At 43.2% G+C, this 18,662-nt stretch overlaps 1 protein-coding gene across 1 annotated transcript; it reads right to left on the bottom strand.

Moving 5' to 3' along the window:
* Positions 1 to 514: 514 nt before the first annotated feature.
* LOC121568225 (permeability factor 2) lies at positions 515 to 16,928 on the bottom strand. The gene is made up of 4 exons (XM_041878778.2): positions 16,535 to 16,928; positions 12,937 to 13,069; positions 6,973 to 7,059; positions 515 to 1,769 (listed from the first exon to the last, which is right to left on the bottom strand). Exons 1-4 carry the CDS (start codon positions 16,602 to 16,604, stop codon positions 1,757 to 1,759), a joined length of 303 nt encoding a protein of 100 aa, XP_041734712.1. The 5' UTR covers positions 16,605 to 16,928; the 3' UTR covers positions 515 to 1,756.
* Positions 16,929 to 18,662: the final 1,734 nt, after the last annotated feature.

Here is an 18,662-nt window from a genome sequence, read left to right as displayed (position 1 = left end):
ATTGAAGATGGGTCGTGGCTGGTCTTCCAGCATGACAACGACCCGAAACACACAGCCAGGGCAACTAAGGAGTGGCTCCGTAAGACACATCTAAAGGTCCTGGAGTGGCCTAGCCAGTCTCCAGACCTGAACCCATTAGACAATCTTTGGAGGGAGCTGAAAGTACGTATTGCCCAGCGACAGCCCCGAAACCTGAAGGATCTGGAGAAGGTCTGTATGGAGGAGTGGGCCAAAATCCCTGCTGCAGTGTGTGCAAACCTGGTCAAGACCTACAGGAAACGTATGATCACTGTAATTGCAAACAAAGGTTTCTGTACCAAATATTAAGTTCTGCTTTTCTGATGTATCAAATACTTATGTCATGCAATAAAATGCAAATTAATTACTTAAAAATCATACAATGTGATTTTCTGGATTTTTGTTTTAGATTCCGTCTCTCACAGTTGAAGTGTACCTATGATCAAAATTACACACCTCTACATGCTTTGTAAGTAGGAAAACCTGCAAAATCGGCAGTGTATCAAATACTTGTTCTCCCCACTGTATATATACAAATATACGTTTTTTTGTTGTTGCTTTTAATTCAGTTGCATAAGAGGCAATTCTACTGACCAAAAACAAAGCGAATGGAGACGGCAAAGCTGTGGTTGGCTAGCTAGCTAGATCATTGAGGCTGGGCTTGTGGTGCACCTCATATACCGGGGATTTCTATATCTTTGATATAAGACAATATGGGAGAGGTTTCATCTGTTAGAATTTATAGGTATATAGCTATGATTTAATTAAACTTCAGCTATAAATTCCCAAAGTTTCCATACAGTTAATTACCATAGTAATACTTGACAGCTGTGTGTCAGCTTTGGAGGATCAGTCAAAAGCGAACGGGGGAAACCTGCACATTGGTAGAATTGTATTCCCTATATGAAAACAATCTACATTGACTTGTGGTAGAGATTTACACAATGCAACCTTTGTTCATACTACAGGAAGAAAGTGCCAAATACAAGTGCAACAGCTAAACTGACAGTATGCAGGTTTTTACCTTTTTGATTGAGTAACCCTGAAGTACTTTTATAAAACAGTAAGCTACGCACAATTTTCAATTACAGTTTATTTGTTCTATCAATATATATCCATTTACATTTAAATACATATAATGGCCACTTTGCACATATCTTGGTCTTTTGATTAAACATAATACACGAGATCCAAAATCATTTACTTCTTTCATGAAACAGCCACTGTTGTACATAGATGTCAGTAGGATGGATTATGTGACCCCAACTCTGAGCACTAGACTCGATTCAACATTATTCAATTCAAGAAAGGTTATTTATCTCTGATGGGCAGTTACTTTGGGGGCACGTGAGTCAGCAACATAACAAATGACATACCACACACAGCGACGTGGACTCGAATGTGCACACTTTAATGAACACCCACTGTGACGTATAGCCCCGCCCACCAGGCCAAATGCAGTGTAAGAGAGTCCCGGCTGCAAAGAGCTGTCCCATATCCACTTGTCACAGAGTGTAGGATAAATGATGACAACTAAACCAACCTCAGACTCTCTAATATAAAGGATGCTACACATTGGTAGTGGAACAGGTGTGTTCCCCAATGTGAAGACATTCAAGTGCTAGGTAAGCGCTACGTAAATGCAGTCCATCAATTGTAAAGGTAGTAGCACTGAAAACTCTCCCTGGTTGCGAAGTAGCTCTTGATAGCGTTGATCATGTCAATGGAAGTCTGGGTTTCAAGGCTTCTTGCTGTGGAGACGAAACAGTCATAATTAGGCATATTTTATTGCATAAGTATGGTGGTTGGATGAATGGATGGATAGATGCCCATATGGAAAGGATTTATACAATTACTTATTTTATAAGTCAAATCTTATATGATTAAGATCTACTTCTTATTAAAAAAAAACATGCACAGATGTGGTCAAATATTTTGGGACCATTGTACTTTACTATAGAGCAGAATGTTCAGTTTTTTCTTTTCAAAACTCTCTGAAGGCTGTTTTTACCTATAGGCACCTGCAACTTACCACAGGTGAGATAAATTATACAATAAATGAGAATCATTGCCCCCAATCAAATTAATTTGAATTTGAAACAAGGCAACAGTAAACATGTCATATGTCGATTTCATCGTAGGGGACAATAATTTAGTCTAGGCCGTTTTCTGAATTTGAAGTGAAGAATCTAAATTTCAGTTTAGATTTTTTTGTGTGTGTCCTGTGCAGTTTTAAATCAAACAAATATACCTGTAAATACCAAAAGGTTTTCAATTTCAACTTATTTTAGAAGAAATAGTAAATCATGCAAGGGTGCCAATATATTTGAACACATCTATATTTATGATTTTTATATCATTCCTGTGGTTCTCACATATGTGAAAACATATCAATAAAACATATGGTTATTGTATTATGCCTGCGTACGATTGTGGCCTACTTCATATACCACTTATATGTTACCTACAGTTGCGGCCAAATATATTGGCACCCTTTCACCTTTCTTAAATAATTCCCTATTTCTTCTAAAATAAGTTGAAATTGAAAAAAAACTTTTGGTCTCCACACCTTGTTACTGGAACATTTCACTCCAAAACACCTTGATAATCTGATGATTTCATGATGTCTTGCACACATTCAAGGCTCTCAGTACAGAGACAGCAAAGCAACCCCACAGCATTATTGAACCCTCCCTATAAGTGATTGTAGGGAAGGTGCTCTTTTCTTTGAATGCTTCATTTGGTTGTTGGTGAACATAGGAAGACTCCACTGCTGAAGGAGGCACAAGAAAGCCTGAATGAACTTCTCAAAAACCCACTTAAACAAGCCTAAATCCTGGGGAAAATGTTCTGTGGACCAGTTCAACAAAATTAGAGCTCTTTGGCGATACTTTACTGAAGAGAAAATGAAGTGTTCAATGAAAAAAACACCCACTCTACAATCAAAGATGGGGGAGGTTTGATAATGCTGTGGGGTTGCTTTGCTGCCTCTGGTAAAGGGGGCATTGAATGTGCACAAGGCATCATGAAATCAGCGTATTATCAGGTGTTTTGTAGTCCAATGTTCAAGCCAGTGTCTCCATTAAAGGTTGTGGGTCTTCCAGCTGGAGAACGACCCCAAACACACATCAAAAAGCACCCAGCAATGGTTAAGAAGCGATGCTGGACTGTTCTGGAGTGGACAGCGAAGAGTCCAGATCTGAATCACATCCATAACCTATGGCGAGATCTAAACAGCAGTTGGTGGAGGGCACCAATGTTCCCTCTAATGTTTTTCGGCACTGAGCAAAATTCAGGTCTGCTGAGCGCAAACTTAAACTTTGTGAAAAAACTTCCAGCGCGCATTTACTGTGAACACTGAGGCTATACCCGCTTTAAGTTACAGTTTTAACAGTGGCCAGGTAGGCTACTGTGGCTATTTGATAATAATGTAGGCATACCAGAGTGGCCTACCATAAAAAAAACAATGGAGAAAATGCATCCCATAACATTTTAACATGGAAATAGCTGTTCTATCATTCAGCCTACAGTAGCAGCCAATGTGTGGTGTTCAATGTAGGCCTACATTCCATGACACGTTTGAAAAAAACATGCAGGGCTTGACATTAACCTGTTTATCCACTTGTCCATCAGACAAGGAGGTGACTGAAAATGCTGTTGTGTTGTTTGATGCAAGAAACCACTTTACAAAATAAAATGCATTATTATTCTCATACCATTATTACAGAGAATCAGACAAATTATGCTACCCTCTGCCTATTGGCTACTTAGCTTATTCAAGCCAGTCTCAAAATACAACACTGCCCCTTTAAGGCAAAAAAAAGCTCTTTACCTGACTCACTTTTCAAAGATGTCTATAAAAATGTACACATTTTGTGCTCTTGTAAGAAGCAATCACTCCCCTATTGCTGACTACCAATGATCTATAACTGGGCTAATAACTCACTAACTAGCAAAGGATATGAACAACATGTGCACACGTGGCTACATGCAGCTCTCGCTTTGATCTCAAAAGAAGCGCATCTACTCACGACCGCTAATGCTGTGAACACAGTCCAGTTCAAAGTACTGACCAAGGCCCTTCTCCCTCGATTGCTCAGTTTGGCCTGGCAGCCAGCTCTAGGAAGAGTCTTGGTGGTTACAAACTTCTTCCATTTAAGATGGAGGCCACTGTGTTCTTGGGGACCTTCAATGCTGCAGACATTTTTTAATACCCTTCTCCAGATCTGTGTCTCGACACAATCCTGTATCGGAGCTCCACAGACAATTCCTTGAACCTCATGGCTTGGTTTTTGCTCTGACATGCACTGTCAACTGTGGGACCTTATATAGACAGGTGTGTGCCTTTCCAAATCATGTCCAATCAATTGAATTTACCACAGGTGGACTCCAATCAAGTTGTAGAAACATCTCAAGGATGATCAATGGAAACAGGATGTACCTATGCTCAATTTCGAGTCTCATAGCAAAGGGTCTGTAAATAAGGTATTTCTGTTTTTAGTTTTAAATAAATTTGCAAAATTTTACTAAACATATTGTTGCTTAGTCATTATGGGGTATTGTGTATAGATTGATGAGGAATTGTTTTTATTTAATCAATTTCAGAATAAGGCTGTAACGTAACAAAATGTGGAAAAAGTCAAGGGCTCTGAGTACTTTCCGAATGCACTGTATTGCGTTGATTCGATCACAATTGCCACAGTAAAGGGAAACGTTGACAGTGTTAACTGGGCAAACTCTAGAGCAGTGGTCACCAACCTTTTCTGAGTGAAGATCACTTTCTGAGTCAAAATGCAAGCCGAGATCTACCGGTCAGATGTTTTATTTTAATGATTTAAAAAAACGTAAGCCTATGCAACATTAACCAATTAAAAACAGTACTGTCGAAATGTTGTATTTGTATTTATCATATATCCCCATTAGCTGCTGCCAAGGCAGCAACTACTCTTCCTGGGGTCCAGCAAAATTAAGGTAGTTATACATTTTAAAAAACCTGACAATATATTCATAACAGATTTCACAGCACACTAACTCAGGCCCCTACTCCACCACCACATATCTACCACACAAAATCCATGTGTACGTGTGTGTATAGAGCGTATGTTATCATGTGTGTGCATGCATGTCTGTGCCTATGTTTGTAATGCTTCACATTCCCCGGTGTTCCATAAGGCGTATTTTTATCTTTAAAAAAAAAAATCTGATTCTACTGCTTGCATCAGTTACCTGATGTGGAATAGAGTTCCATGTAGTCATGGCTCTTTGTAGTACTATGCGCCTCCCATAGTCTGTTCTGGACTTGGGGACTGTGAAGAGACCTCTGGTGGCATGTCTTGTGGGGTATGCATGGGTGTCTGAGCTGTGTGCCAGTCGTTCAAACAGACAGCTCGGTGCTTTCAACATGTCAACACCTCTCACAGAAATTAGGTTTGTGCAGTAAGCTATAGGCCCAATACATTATCACTGCATATTGGCTTTGCTTGAATTGCCCTGCCAAACAGCAGCTTTTTGCTGTATTCGTTGACAGTCTCTCTCTAGTCATGGTTTTAAATGTTTTTAAATCTCACAGTATCCATTTTGTTGTAGCTTTATTTTATGCCTGCTACTTTACTGCTGACACGGTAATCTGAGCCATCTGATTGGCCAGCGGTAGGCCTATTGTGCACTTGATTTGCTCTCCGGGCCCCCCGGGAAGGCAGAGTTTGTACCTTCAGACACATGAAATGGTACAAAATGGCAACAGTTCGCCTACCCGGCGCGCAGGGCAGCTGAATTGTGTGCACCTACCGCCAACAGCCCGAGACGAATAAAAATGTATAGGAACACAAGGCTTTATCGTTGGTTTTTTTACAGACATTTTTGGCGATTGACTAGGAAAGCCTTGGAGATCGACCAGTCGATAGTGATCGACCGGTTGGTGACCACTGCTCTAGAAAGTTGAGTGAAATTCAATCTCCCGCTTCTCTCCATGGGCTGATATTTCTTCTCTGCAGCAGTCCCAGGGAGCTGTGCAGCAGTCTCGGGCTACTGAGCGCCCGCACACGCACGCAGCTTAGAGGGAACATTGGAGGGCACCCCTAAAATATTTAAGAATTAGAGCAGTTTGGCCTCCCGAGTCGCGCAGCGGTCTAAGGCAGTGTTGCGGCGTCACTACAGCCTGGGGTTCGATCCCAGGCTGTGTCACAACCGGCTGTGACCGGGAGTCCCATATGGCGGCGCACAATTGGCCCAGCGTCGTCCGGGTTAGGGGAGGGTTTGGCCTGGGGGGCTTTACTTGGATCATCGCGCTCTTGCGACTCCTTGTGGTGGGCCAGGCGCCTGCAGGCTGACTTTGGACGTCAGTAGAACGGTGTTTCCTCCGACACATTGGTGCAGCTGGCTTCCGGGTTAAGCGAGCAGGTGTTAAGAAGCGCGGCTTGGTGGGTCATGTTTCGGAGGACGCATGACTACCTTCACCTCTCCCGAGCCCGTTGGGGAGTTGCAGCGATGAGACAAGATCGTAATGACAAGATTGGGGAAAAGAAGTGGGTAAAAAAACAAAAAAAGTGCTGAAAAGTGGGCCAAATTGTCAGTAGAATGGTGCAACATGCTCATTGATGGCTACAAGAAGCATTTGTCTGCAGTTATCTTGGCCAAAGGCTGTGCAACCAAGTACTAGTTCCGGGGTGCCAATAATTTTGTCCATGCCATTTGTCTTTATTTTCTAAATTAAAATTGTAAACTTAAGTTTACAAAAATAAAATTGGTTCTTCTATAATGAAAATCCAATAACAAGGTGTGGTGACCCAATTTTCAACTTATTTTAGAAGAAATATGGAATTGATGTTATCCGGATATGATTCATATAGATCCTTTTCCAAATGGGTGGATAAGGTAGAGAGACAAACATTTGGTTGTTTTACCCAGTCAGTTTATACCATGTCTTTAGGCTGTATGAGTGTATCTTGTACTTACTTGGCCAGCATCTTCTCAATGAACTTCTTGATCCAGGGAGCGCTGATGTCCAAACAAATCTCCTTACTGCTCCCCTTCAGAGTGGCTCTGCAAGACAGGCACACAGCACAGTCAGAAACAGAACTAACATTACCACAACCTGGAACTAACATTATCACAACCTAGAGCTAAATCAGCTTTTGTAAATGAAATAGGAGGTAGTAAGCAAGGACTCACATAGAATAATTTAAGATAAATATCTGAATGTGAACATCGTATAATAACCATATTTTAGAGTCAGTGTTAGTGTTATAACTCAACTAACTAATAATCATTTAAGATAGTCAACATTACATGTTAGCCATACTTTAGTCAGCACTAACTTAATTAAATAAGTGTCATGAGCCCTCTCACTCCACCGGGTTACCACCTTAATTGGTTTCCACTATCTTCCACTCTGCTCACCTCCCTCTCTCTACTCAGCCTAACTAGCTCCACCTGTCCCTGCTCTGCTCGGCTCTAATTACTCTGCCAGCTGCGCTGCATTACCCACTAACCTCTCCCAGTATTTAAGGCCCTGTCTTTCAGCTCTCCGGTGTCAGATCGTCTGCAAAGCTCACACCCGGAACCTGTTTGCTCGCGCTTCTGGCTCACCCTGGTTTTGTGACCCCGGACCTGCCTGTTTATTGGATACTCTTCTGCCTTAGGAGATCCAGACCTGCTTCTGCCATTACGACTCCTGACTACTCTTCAATCCCGGTAACTCTGACCAGCCTTCTGCCTTGCTACTACGTATTTTGGATTCCCTTGAACTGTACTGCTGCCTGGTTTCATTCCGCCCTGTTGTGTCTGTGTCTCCCCCCCCCCAGGACTTCTGGACCACCCACCACCGGCTTCATAGGACGCATCGCTGCCACTGGGGGGGGCACAGACCCAGCGCATTGGACGGGATCCCTGTTACCCCTGGAGCCTTCATTCACTCCCTACTTCCCTTTCCCCTTAAGTTTAATAAACTTTCTGGTGTGACGCAATTGTGGTCCTCTGGTCGTCTGTCTGAATCGTGACAGTACGATCTGACCATTATGGACTCAGCGCACACTTTCCCCGACATGGAAACCGATGAGCATGAGCAGCAGTTCCAGCAGCAGCAACAACAACTCGCCATGCTCATTCAACTCCTCACCAACCTTACCCCAGCCAGTCTGCCCACCAGCCCAGCCCCCGAGTTACCTGCCCCGGTCATTGCAGCCGCTGCTCCGAACCCAAGATTGGAAACCCCGAGCGGTTCAACGGCGATTCAACCCAGGTCCGGCCATTCCTGACTAGCTGCCGACTTCAGTTCTCCTTGCAGCCAAGGACCTTCGCCACGGAGGGGGCTAAAGTTGGGTATGCCATCACTCACCTGACGGGCCGAGCTCGACTCTGGGGAACAGCAGAGTTCGAACGTCAAACCCCCGCATGTGCAACCTTCGACCTGTTTGCTGAGGAGATGCTGAAGGTGTTTGACCTGGATTCACCCACCGCAGAGGCGTCTCGTGAACTGTTCAGTATTCGACAAGGCAGACGTACAGTCGCAGACCATTCCATCGACTTCCGAACCCTGGCTAGACGAAGTTCTTGGAACACACCACCGTTGGTGGACGCGTTCTTCCATAGTTTGGCTGACTATATCAAGGGACGAGTTGGTCTCCCATGAACTGCCTTCCACTCTTGATGAAGCCATCGCACTGACTGTCAGGAACGACAGAAGGATACAGACCCGTCGTCGTGAGAGGGGGCGCCAAGGTCCACCTACTACCGGCATTCGGAGAGATCCGACTGGGCTCCTGTCATCTACTGCCACTCACCCAGGTCAGCTTGATCAGTCTGAGCCTATGGAGATTGGGCGAGCCTCCCTCACTCCTGCAGAGCGCCAGCGCCGCCTCACCTCAAACCTCTGCCTCTATTGTGGAGGTGATGGACATCGTGTGGTAACCTGCCCTTTAAAGGGCCGAAGCTCACCGGGCGTAGGGGGAGTCCGGTCGAGTTCAATGACCATCCAGTCCTCCGACCGCAAACCCCTGCTGCAAGTTCACCTCCGCCTCTCTGACTCAACTCACACCCTGGCTGCTCTGGTGGATTCTGGCGCCGAAGCCAACATAATGGACGTCAAGCTGGCACGCCAACTGGGACTGGAGAACCTCCGTTTGACACCTCCTATTCCTGCCCGGGCACTGGACGGACACTTACTCGGATCGGTCACTCATGTCACGGCCCCGGTCTCGATGGGTCTGTCCGGAAACCATCAAGAAACTATCCAGTTTCACCTGCTCCCCTCTCCAGGCCAACCCCTCATCCTGGGTTACCCATGGCTCCGCCGGCACAACCCTCAGCTCGACTGGGTGACCGGGGTGATCAGGGAGTGGGGAGAGGACTGCCACCGAACCTGCCTGCTTGCTGCCGCACTACCCCCTCGGCCAGTACCTACTAACTCCGCTCCGGACCTCTCCAATGTCCCAGAATGCTACCATGGTCTCAGAGAGGTGTTTAACAAAGCAAGAGCCACATCTCTGCCCCCTCACCGACCGTACGACTGTGCCATCGACCTCCTCCCTGGAACAGCTCCTCCAAGGGGTCGTCTTTATTCGTTGTCTGCTCCTGAAAGAAAGTCCATGGAGGACTACATCAATGGCTCTCTGTCCGCAGGATTAATCCGTTCATCTTCATCTCCTGCTGGTGCTGGCTTCTTCTTTGTGGGGAAGAAGGACGGATCTCTTCGCCCCTGCATCGACTACAGGGGACTCAACGACATCACAGTGAAAAACCGTTACCCTCTGCCTCTGCTCACCTCTGCTTTTGAGTTGCTCCAGGGAGCCACTGTTTTTACCAAGTTGGATCTCAGAAACGCTTACCACCTAGTGCGGATCCGGGAGGGAGATGAATGGAAAACCGCATTCAATACACCAACAGGCCACTACGAGTATCTGGTTATGCCTTTTGGCCTCACCAATGCTCCTGCTGTGTTCCAGGCTCTAGTGAATGATGTACTGCGGGACATGTTAAACAAGTTTGTCTTCGTTTACCTGGATGACATCTTAATTTACTCCAGAAACCTGTCTGAACACACCCGCCATGTCCAGCAAGTCCTTCATCGTCTTCTGGAGAATTCCCTCTACGCCAAGGCAGAGAAATGTGAGTTTCACGTCAAGACAGTGGCCTTCCTGGGGTACATAGTGGCAGAAGGAAGTATCCAAATGGATCCTGCCAAAGTATCAGCAGTCACTTCGTGGCCAGTTCCGGAGAACAGAAAGAAGCTGCAACAGTTTCTGGGGTTTGCTAACTTCTATAGGAAGTTTATCCGGAACTACAGTACCGTTGCTGCCCCTCTCACTGCTCTAACCAGCACCAAGCAACCCTTCACCTGGACCCCAGCAGCCGACAAAGCCTTCAGTACCCTCAAGGTGAGGTTCACCTCCGCTCCCATCCTCCAGATGCCTGATGTGGACCGGCAATTCATTGTGGAGGTGGACGCCTCGGATGTGGGAGTTGGTGCTGTGATTTCTCAGTGGGCTGCGGAGGATAGGAAGCTCCATCCCTGTGCCTTTTTCTCACGTCGGTTGTCCCCCTCTGAGTGCAATTACGACATAGGGAACCGTGAGCTGCTGGCTGTGAAGCTTGCCTTGGAGGAGTGGCGTCACTGGCTGGAGGGGTCCACCATTCCATTTCTCGTTTGGACCGATCATAAGAACTTGGAGTACATCCGCACGGCCAAACGGTTGAACTCCAGGCAGTCCCGCTGGGCCCTGTTCTTCACCAGGTTTAATTTCACTCTGTCATACCGGCCTGGATCACGCAACACCAAGCCAGACGCCCTCCTCCGGCTCCCCTCCTCCCGCCCGGCGTGGTGTTGCTCTTGGGACTTCTGGGGCCGTCCCTTGGGGGGGGGGGTTCTGTCATGAGCCCTCTCACTCCACCGGGTTACCACCTTAATTGGTTTCCACTATCTTCCACTCTGCTCACCTCCCTCTCTCTACTCAGCCTAACTAGCTCCACCTGTCCCTGCTCTGCTCGGCTCTAATTACTCTGCCAGCTGCGCTGCATTACCCACTAACCTCTCCCAGTATTTAAGGCCCTGTCTTTCAGCTCTCCGGTGTCAGATCGTCTGCAAAGCTCACACCCGGAACCTGTTTGCTCGCGCTTCTGGCTCACCCTGGTTTTGTGACCCCGGACCTGCCTGTTTATTGGATACTCTTCTGCCTTAGGAGATCCAGACCTGCTTCTGCCATTACGACTCCTGACTACTCTTCAATCCCGGTAACTCTGACCAGCCTTCTGCCTTGCTACTACGTATTTTGGATTCCCTTGAACTGTACTGCTGCCTGGTTTCATTCCGCCCTGTTGTGTCTGTGTCTTCCCCCCCCCAGGACTTCTGGACCACCCACCACCGGCTTCATAGGACGCATCGCTGCCACTGGGGGGGGCACAGACCCAGCGCATTGGACGGGATCCCTGTTACCCCTGGAGCCTTCATTCACTCCCTACTTCCCTTTCCCCTTAAGTTTAATAAACTTTCTGGTGTGACGCAATTGTGGTCCTCTGGTCGTCTGTCTGAATCGTGACAATAAGATTAATATAAAATGGCCATAGCCGACATCAACATGATTTAAAAGCCATATCAATATCAACTTATATACCATTGGAGTCAACATTAGGAGCACCTTCCTAATATTGAGTTGTGCATTCCACAGGTATGCTGGCCCATGTTGACTCCAATGCTTCCCACAGTTGTGTCAAGTTGGCTGAATGTCCTTTGGGTGGTGGACCATTGTTGATACACACGGGAAACTGTTGAGCGTGAAAAACCCAGCAGCGTTGCAGTTCTTGACACAAACCGGTGCACCTGGCACCTACTACCATACCCCGTATAAAAGGCACTTCAATCTTTTGTCTTGCCCATTCACCCTCTGAATGGAACACATACACAATCCATGTCTCAATTGTATCAAGGCTTCAAAATCCTTATTTAACCCATGGCCTACAATGGTCGCGCCCCTGTGGAAATCTAATTAACATAATAAAATATCCCCATCAAAATCCATCTGTTTAGACTAGAGATATGTGTTTTTTTTGCATGGGCTGCGTCTCAATCCACCGCATCCGCCGATCACGCCCTTCCCTATCTGTGGTGAAAGGTGGCCGAGTTAGAGAGGTGTTTGTCAGAACATGAGACATCGCGATAATCGGTCTTCTCACAAAAACGTCTAACGGTTTGGCCTACAAACTATTATGACCCCTCTATTGAAAGCTGAGACTCTCACGAATATGATGGTTTTACTCTAGGACGCCCACAAGCCTCAAGTTTTGCTCTAGGACGCCCACAAGTCTGAAGTCGGTACAGCCTCTTCTGCCAACTTCTGTCTGTAACGTCCGTACGGTTTGGACTACACACTAATATGAGACTCTCATGAATAAGCTGGTTTTCTCCACAAGCCTCACAAGACTCATCTGAAGGTCCCTGTTACCAGTTTAAATGGAAGTATATATGGAGATAATTTATTGCCTTAAATAAGGGGATGAATAAATGTAAAAAAATAGTTTCCTGATCTTTCTTATATCTTTTAGATATAGGACAGACACTTCAGAACAAACTTCCTTTAGATTTTCTTTTGGACTATATGTTGTTCCATGTAGTGAATCTGTTACTCAATGTGTTTGTTGGCTAATAACAGTAATGCCAAATTCAATGTTTCATCCAATATTTTGTTAAAATATATTTTTAAGGGGTCTTAAAAGGGTTAACCTGTCTCCTCCCCTTTATCTACACTGATTGAAGTGGATTTAACAAGTGACATCAATAAGGGATCATAGCTTTCACCTGGATTCACCTGGCCAGTCTATGTCATGGAAAGAACAAGTGTTTTTAATGTTTTGTATGCTCAGTGTATAATAGTCATATTTTAGGGTCAGCGTGTTAGCTAGTGAGATGGGTCGGTAGTCTGAACTCACATGATCTCAGTGTCTTTGCAGTGCGAGCTGGGAGGGAATATCCCCACCTTCTCAATGAGTTTACCAATCCGACGTCCCTCCGTCTGGATACAGCGACAACGTGAGTCTGACCCCAAGTTGCCTAGGCTCATCCCTGTAAAAGGTCAGAGGTCAGTTTTAGACTACATCATATTGGGTATGGGGGGTGGAAGTCACAAAAATGTTAATGAAAGAAGCAAGCTTTTATTTGTTAAAGACTCCAGCCACCCAAGCCATAGACTGTTCTCTCTGCTTTCGCACGGCAAGCGGTACCAGAGCAACAAGTCTGACAACAAAATGGCTTCACAGACTATCTGCATTTACCCTTCTATTACATGTATTTTTATTTTTGCACTGACCGTATGCACACACTCAGTTACTGACACTCCAACACACACTCACACACACACTTCATTTGCTCACACACACATAACACGTACACAGATTCATACTGACTCTACACACATGCACACACACTCACATACAGTACAATCATTATATACGCTGCTGCTACTCTGTTTATCATATATCCTGATGCCTAGTCACCTTACCCCTATACATACTGTATCTAACCCTCCCACTCCAGTGTCCATGCACATTCTAAATATGTTATTGGCACTGACTCTGGAACTGACCTTGTATATAGCTTACTTACTTTCTTGTGTTCTTCTTATTTCTGTTTCTCTTGTGTTTTTGTTCTACTTGACTTTGTTATAGTACTACAGATACTGATGGCTGCGTTTTTGAGAAAGAGCAAGAAAGGCATTTCCCTTTTCTTGTGCACGTGACATAAAAAATTTGAAACTTGAAAAGCCTTCAAATCAAACTACACACTGTAGTCCAGTCCCTTTAATGAACAAATTAATCTTTCAAATAAAACCATTAACAGTTAGATCATATGACCATGATTCAACTCATGAAAAGCCTAGCAGTCGAATGAAATGCACACCTCTCATGTAATGTAATTGGAGTGTAAGTCAAATCAAAGGTAATACTGTCTGTTTATTCAGCTCTTTAAGCTTTGATTCAAGCGATGTCTGTTTCATTCGAATGGTGGGACTTTCATTTTAAAGCTGTCGCTCCCCTATAACATGTCAATCATATTGCTCCGCCAATGATGTCACAGTCTAGGGGTGCATTCTTTTTAGTTTAGCTTGCCCGGTGCCCTGGGCTGCTAAATATACTGAATTCAATTATCAGAAGTTTTACACTTTTTTGTCTTTGCCACATGAGTTTTGTTGTCGTTTTGTTTTCAAATAGCCAAATAGCCAGTATCGCCATAGGTTCTGAGTGGTGCATTCAGAGTTCCCCACCGGTCCCCTACATTTGAAATCGAGTGCTAACTCTGCCCACCTGGCAAGGACTGGGCATCCCAGCTTGCAAAACGACTGCGCCGATGCATGGGCTGGGCAATTGGATTGACAGGTTAGGAAGCGACAGCTTTCAAAGGATCGTCCCACCATTCAAATGAAACAGACAAGGCTTGAATCAAATCCTAAAGAGCTGAATAAACAGTCAGAGTATTACCTTTGATTTGAATTACACTTCAATTACATTACATGCATTTCATTCGACTGTTAGGCTTTTCATTATTTAAATCGTGATTATATGATATCTGATGCATGTTTGAAAGGTGAGCGTTACTCATTCAAGAGACTGGAATACACTTAGGAATTTGATCTAATGCTTGTTTGTTTCATTCTTTGCTTGTTACTGTAATTCAAAAACAATTGTGAGTTACAACACTCATAATTGGGAGCCATGATCGGCTTGATAGAAATTAGAGTTACATTTAAATAGGCAGATGTAGTTGTTTCTCATATACTCACATACTGTACTGTCAGAAATACAAATTATCTCTAAAATGTATTTATTTACTTATTATTGCTATTGTCTACCCTTGACTCTTACACTGAGGATGATGCATTTAAGTCCCGATGCCCCTTAAATGCAGAGATGTATTTCCCATGTTGCATCCTGGGAGAAACCATACGCGTGCCCCGCTATTGCACTGGAGAACTTTGAGTGTTTTTACATTCGACATAAGAGAAACCGCACGCTTGCATTTGCATGTCTGGATTGTTCTTTCGGTATTTACCCATGTCTCTGGACTGTACGCACTGGACTGTATACAATATGGTTCTAGTACTGTCTGTGAATCCAAATGTTGTAAAAATCCGATCTAGACTTGCCATAATTTTGCTGCTGATACTGTCAGGAAATGTGCAATCTAACCCAGGTCCTTAAATTTCAACCCAATTTGAATTAAAAAGTCAGAATGGTCTGAAGTTCTGCACATACATGTAAGAAGTCTTCTTCCGAAACTTGATTTTGTGAATATTAGGATATAAAATGTAGACCTACTGTATATGTATGTATGCTTTCTGAAACCTGACTCAAAAAAATCTATCACTGATAAAGACATTGGCATTGATGGTTACAATGTTTTTCAGTCAGATCGCAAATCTAAGGGTGGTGGTGTCGCTATATACATAAAAGGCACATTTTCAGCGACCATTCTGACTTCTGTTACAAACCCAAGCAATTTGAATATCTGGCTTTGAATATAAATCTCTGCGCATCCTTAAATCTTGTTTTATCCTGTTGTTATAGACGGGGATCTGCTATTGCTGGCTCTCTGGATTGTATTTTTGAATTATTATCACAGAATGTCATATCTGAATTTGTGCTTATGGGTGACCTGAACATAGACTGGTTGACATCCAACTCTGATCAACTCAAGAATCTATGTAATACCTATGATCTTACTCAGATTGTTAACAATGTAACCAGGTTGAATGCAAAGTGTCCTCTAAAACGTTTTTCACGCTCAAGTTTCCCATGTGTATAAAGATTGGTCCACCACCCAAAAGATATCCAGCAAACTTGACACAACTGTAAGAAGCATTGGAGTCAACATGGGCCAGCATCCCTGTGGAACACTTTCGACACCTTGTAGAGTCCATGCCCCAACGAATTGAGGCTGTTCTGAGAGCAAAAGGGGGTGCAACTCAATATTAGGAAGGTGTTCCTAATGTTTTGTACACTCATGTAAGTACACATTAAATAGAGTCCCATTCACGGATAGGTAATTAGAGCCTATTGAGACTCCAACCTTTGTAATCTTGGACACCCAGCTTATCTTACCAAGAGATTACAACCTTGTGACAGTTATTACTAAATCTGATGCAGCTGAGACGAAACAAAACACTAAATTGGCGAATTTAGTGGAAACTTACCCATTAGTAATAAGCATGTTAACAAGCATTTGTTGTAACACCTCTGTAATTAGACTGCAATTACCACCAGTTACATGTTGTTATTACAGTGTAACTATGAGTTATTACAATGAACTACAATACTTGTTACAGTGTAATTACACATTTAATTACACTGTAATATAATAAGGACCCCTTAAAATGAAGTGTTACCATTTGTTCTTAATTGACTAGCCTAGTTAACGGTTAAATAAACAAAAATGTATAATAAGTACATTATATATTGATAACTTGACTTGTTGTCCATAGGGTGTCAATGCATTGAGTCAGAGTGATAACAGAGTAGGTCATAATATACTCACCCTCAGTGATGGTCAGGAGGGCCAGGAGTACAATGACAGAGCTGGCTGACATTCTGATGCTCATCTTCATCTTAGCGACAAACTGGAGTTCCAGTAACTAGACAATAAGGTAGTATGATTCTAAGACAAGCTGGAGTTACGGTAACTATGGTCCTGCTGGAAGCCTAAGCTCGAATAACAAAATAAACCATGTTAATAGTTTATTAGATATTAATCTGTTTATCGTTGTGAGATTGCTGGTCCTGAGTTAAGTACTTAATTGTTGTATTAAAACCACGTTTAGATAAAGTTTCCTATTGCTGATCCCCTGTCATGCAATTTGATCCACTGTGTGCATGTATTCTATATGTCAACTTGCTGGTTTTAAATGTTTTATGATTTAGTATGATTTAGTCTCATTATCTGTCTCTCTCTCTCTCTGTGTGGAGAGGCACCAGTCCTTTATATACAGACAGTGAGTCACTAGTCAGATCAGGGTTGGTTTTGACATAGTGGGAATCACCTCTTATTTAAACCAGTTGTCCGATTATGTAATCAAAGTAAAACCACAGAAATGTCTTTTGGGCAAATATTACAAGAGTTTACAGTCTATGGCCTTTAGAGATTAATCAGACTGGCTGAACGCCAAGAAAACCATGTTCTTACACCATCTGATCTTGTCTTTTACGCAATCAGGGAAAGTTGTAGATGCCCTGGGGGGGGCTGGGCATTCATCAGGCCGGTTTTAGAAAAGCAAGATCAACCACAAACAACATTTTACAGTTTTGTCGATTGCTTGAACACTTTTTTTGATTCAGGGATCACTTTTACAGCCCACTGAACTGCATTTCTCTTGCAAAATGCAGTAACACTATTAACATTTTAAATACTTTTTTTTTAATAACTATCAAACCAGTATAATTTGTCATCTAATGAGATTTATTTTGCTAAATGAACTAACACCGTCTCAATTTAAAATACATGTTACAAAAGCTGCAAACTCAATAAATAAGTATCCTTTGTCATAAAATGAGATCATATCACCATTGATTACATAATGTCTCAACAAATATTAACTATAACCATCAAAATAACCAGCAAATACTACGAGATGGTAATCAAACATTTGGTAACACTTTATTTGATAGAAGTGAGCTGTATTCTTGCTCTCTTAATTGGGATGAAATAATGAAATAGGAAGAATTTCACGAAAGGTGTAAAAAACTAAATGAGATACTGTTTAGAATTGCAAAGTGTTCCATCCTGTATATTGTAATGCTGAAATTGTTAACAATACAGTAGGCTAAACATAAATCATATCCATCAAAAGTACTCAGAACCAAGCAAGTAGTTCAGGTACTACAAACCAAATATGTTACTGTGAGGTAGTTAGGCCTACTGTATATGCTGTAAAGCTAAACTTGCCTGACAAAGCCCTCCTACGTAAAATATGATTGGGCCTCTGCAAAAGCAACATGGAATACAGTCATATTGAAAGTAATTCCAGTTACTGTAAAACAGAGTGACTGAAATAGCAGTTCAATTCCATTCTCTGGGGGACCATGAAAGAGACCAACTGTTGAAATTAAAACTAGCTTTTCAGTTGCTTTTGATACCACTTATTTTGTCTGCACAAGAATGTATACACTTACAATATTCACACTTACAATATTCACACTTACAATATTCACACTTAAGACACAAATGAGTTAGAAAGTGAAGTTAGAAATGACCTTTTAGCCTAAAACCTTAAATGTATTCTGATACTGATAATCAGCTGTTTCATGTGGGCTAGTCTGAAGCCTTTGCAGTGCGTTTCATAGTGATAAGCTTGCTGTGTGTGTCAAAAATGGGTGGGCGTATTACGTACAGCATTTTAGCTAATTAGCAACTTTTCAACTACTTGCTACTTTTAGGCTACTTTGCAACTACTTAGGATGTTAGCTAACCGTTCCTCTAACCCTAACCCTTTAACCTAACTCCTAAAATTAACCCTAACCTTAACCCCTAACCCTAATCCCTAGCCTAGTTAACGTTACTGAGCTAGCTAACGTGAGCCATCTAGATACAAATTGTAATTCGTAACATATCATACGAAATACTCTGGGTCTTCCATTCCTGTGGCGGTCCTCATGAGAGCCAGTTTAAT

The sequence above is a fragment of the Coregonus clupeaformis genome, chromosome 6 (genome assembly GCF_020615455.1).
Source record: "Coregonus clupeaformis isolate EN_2021a chromosome 6, ASM2061545v1, whole genome shotgun sequence".
Lineage (NCBI taxonomy): Eukaryota > Metazoa > Chordata > Actinopteri > Salmoniformes > Salmonidae > Coregonus > Coregonus clupeaformis.
This window is presented reverse-complemented; position numbering and strand designations above follow the sequence as displayed.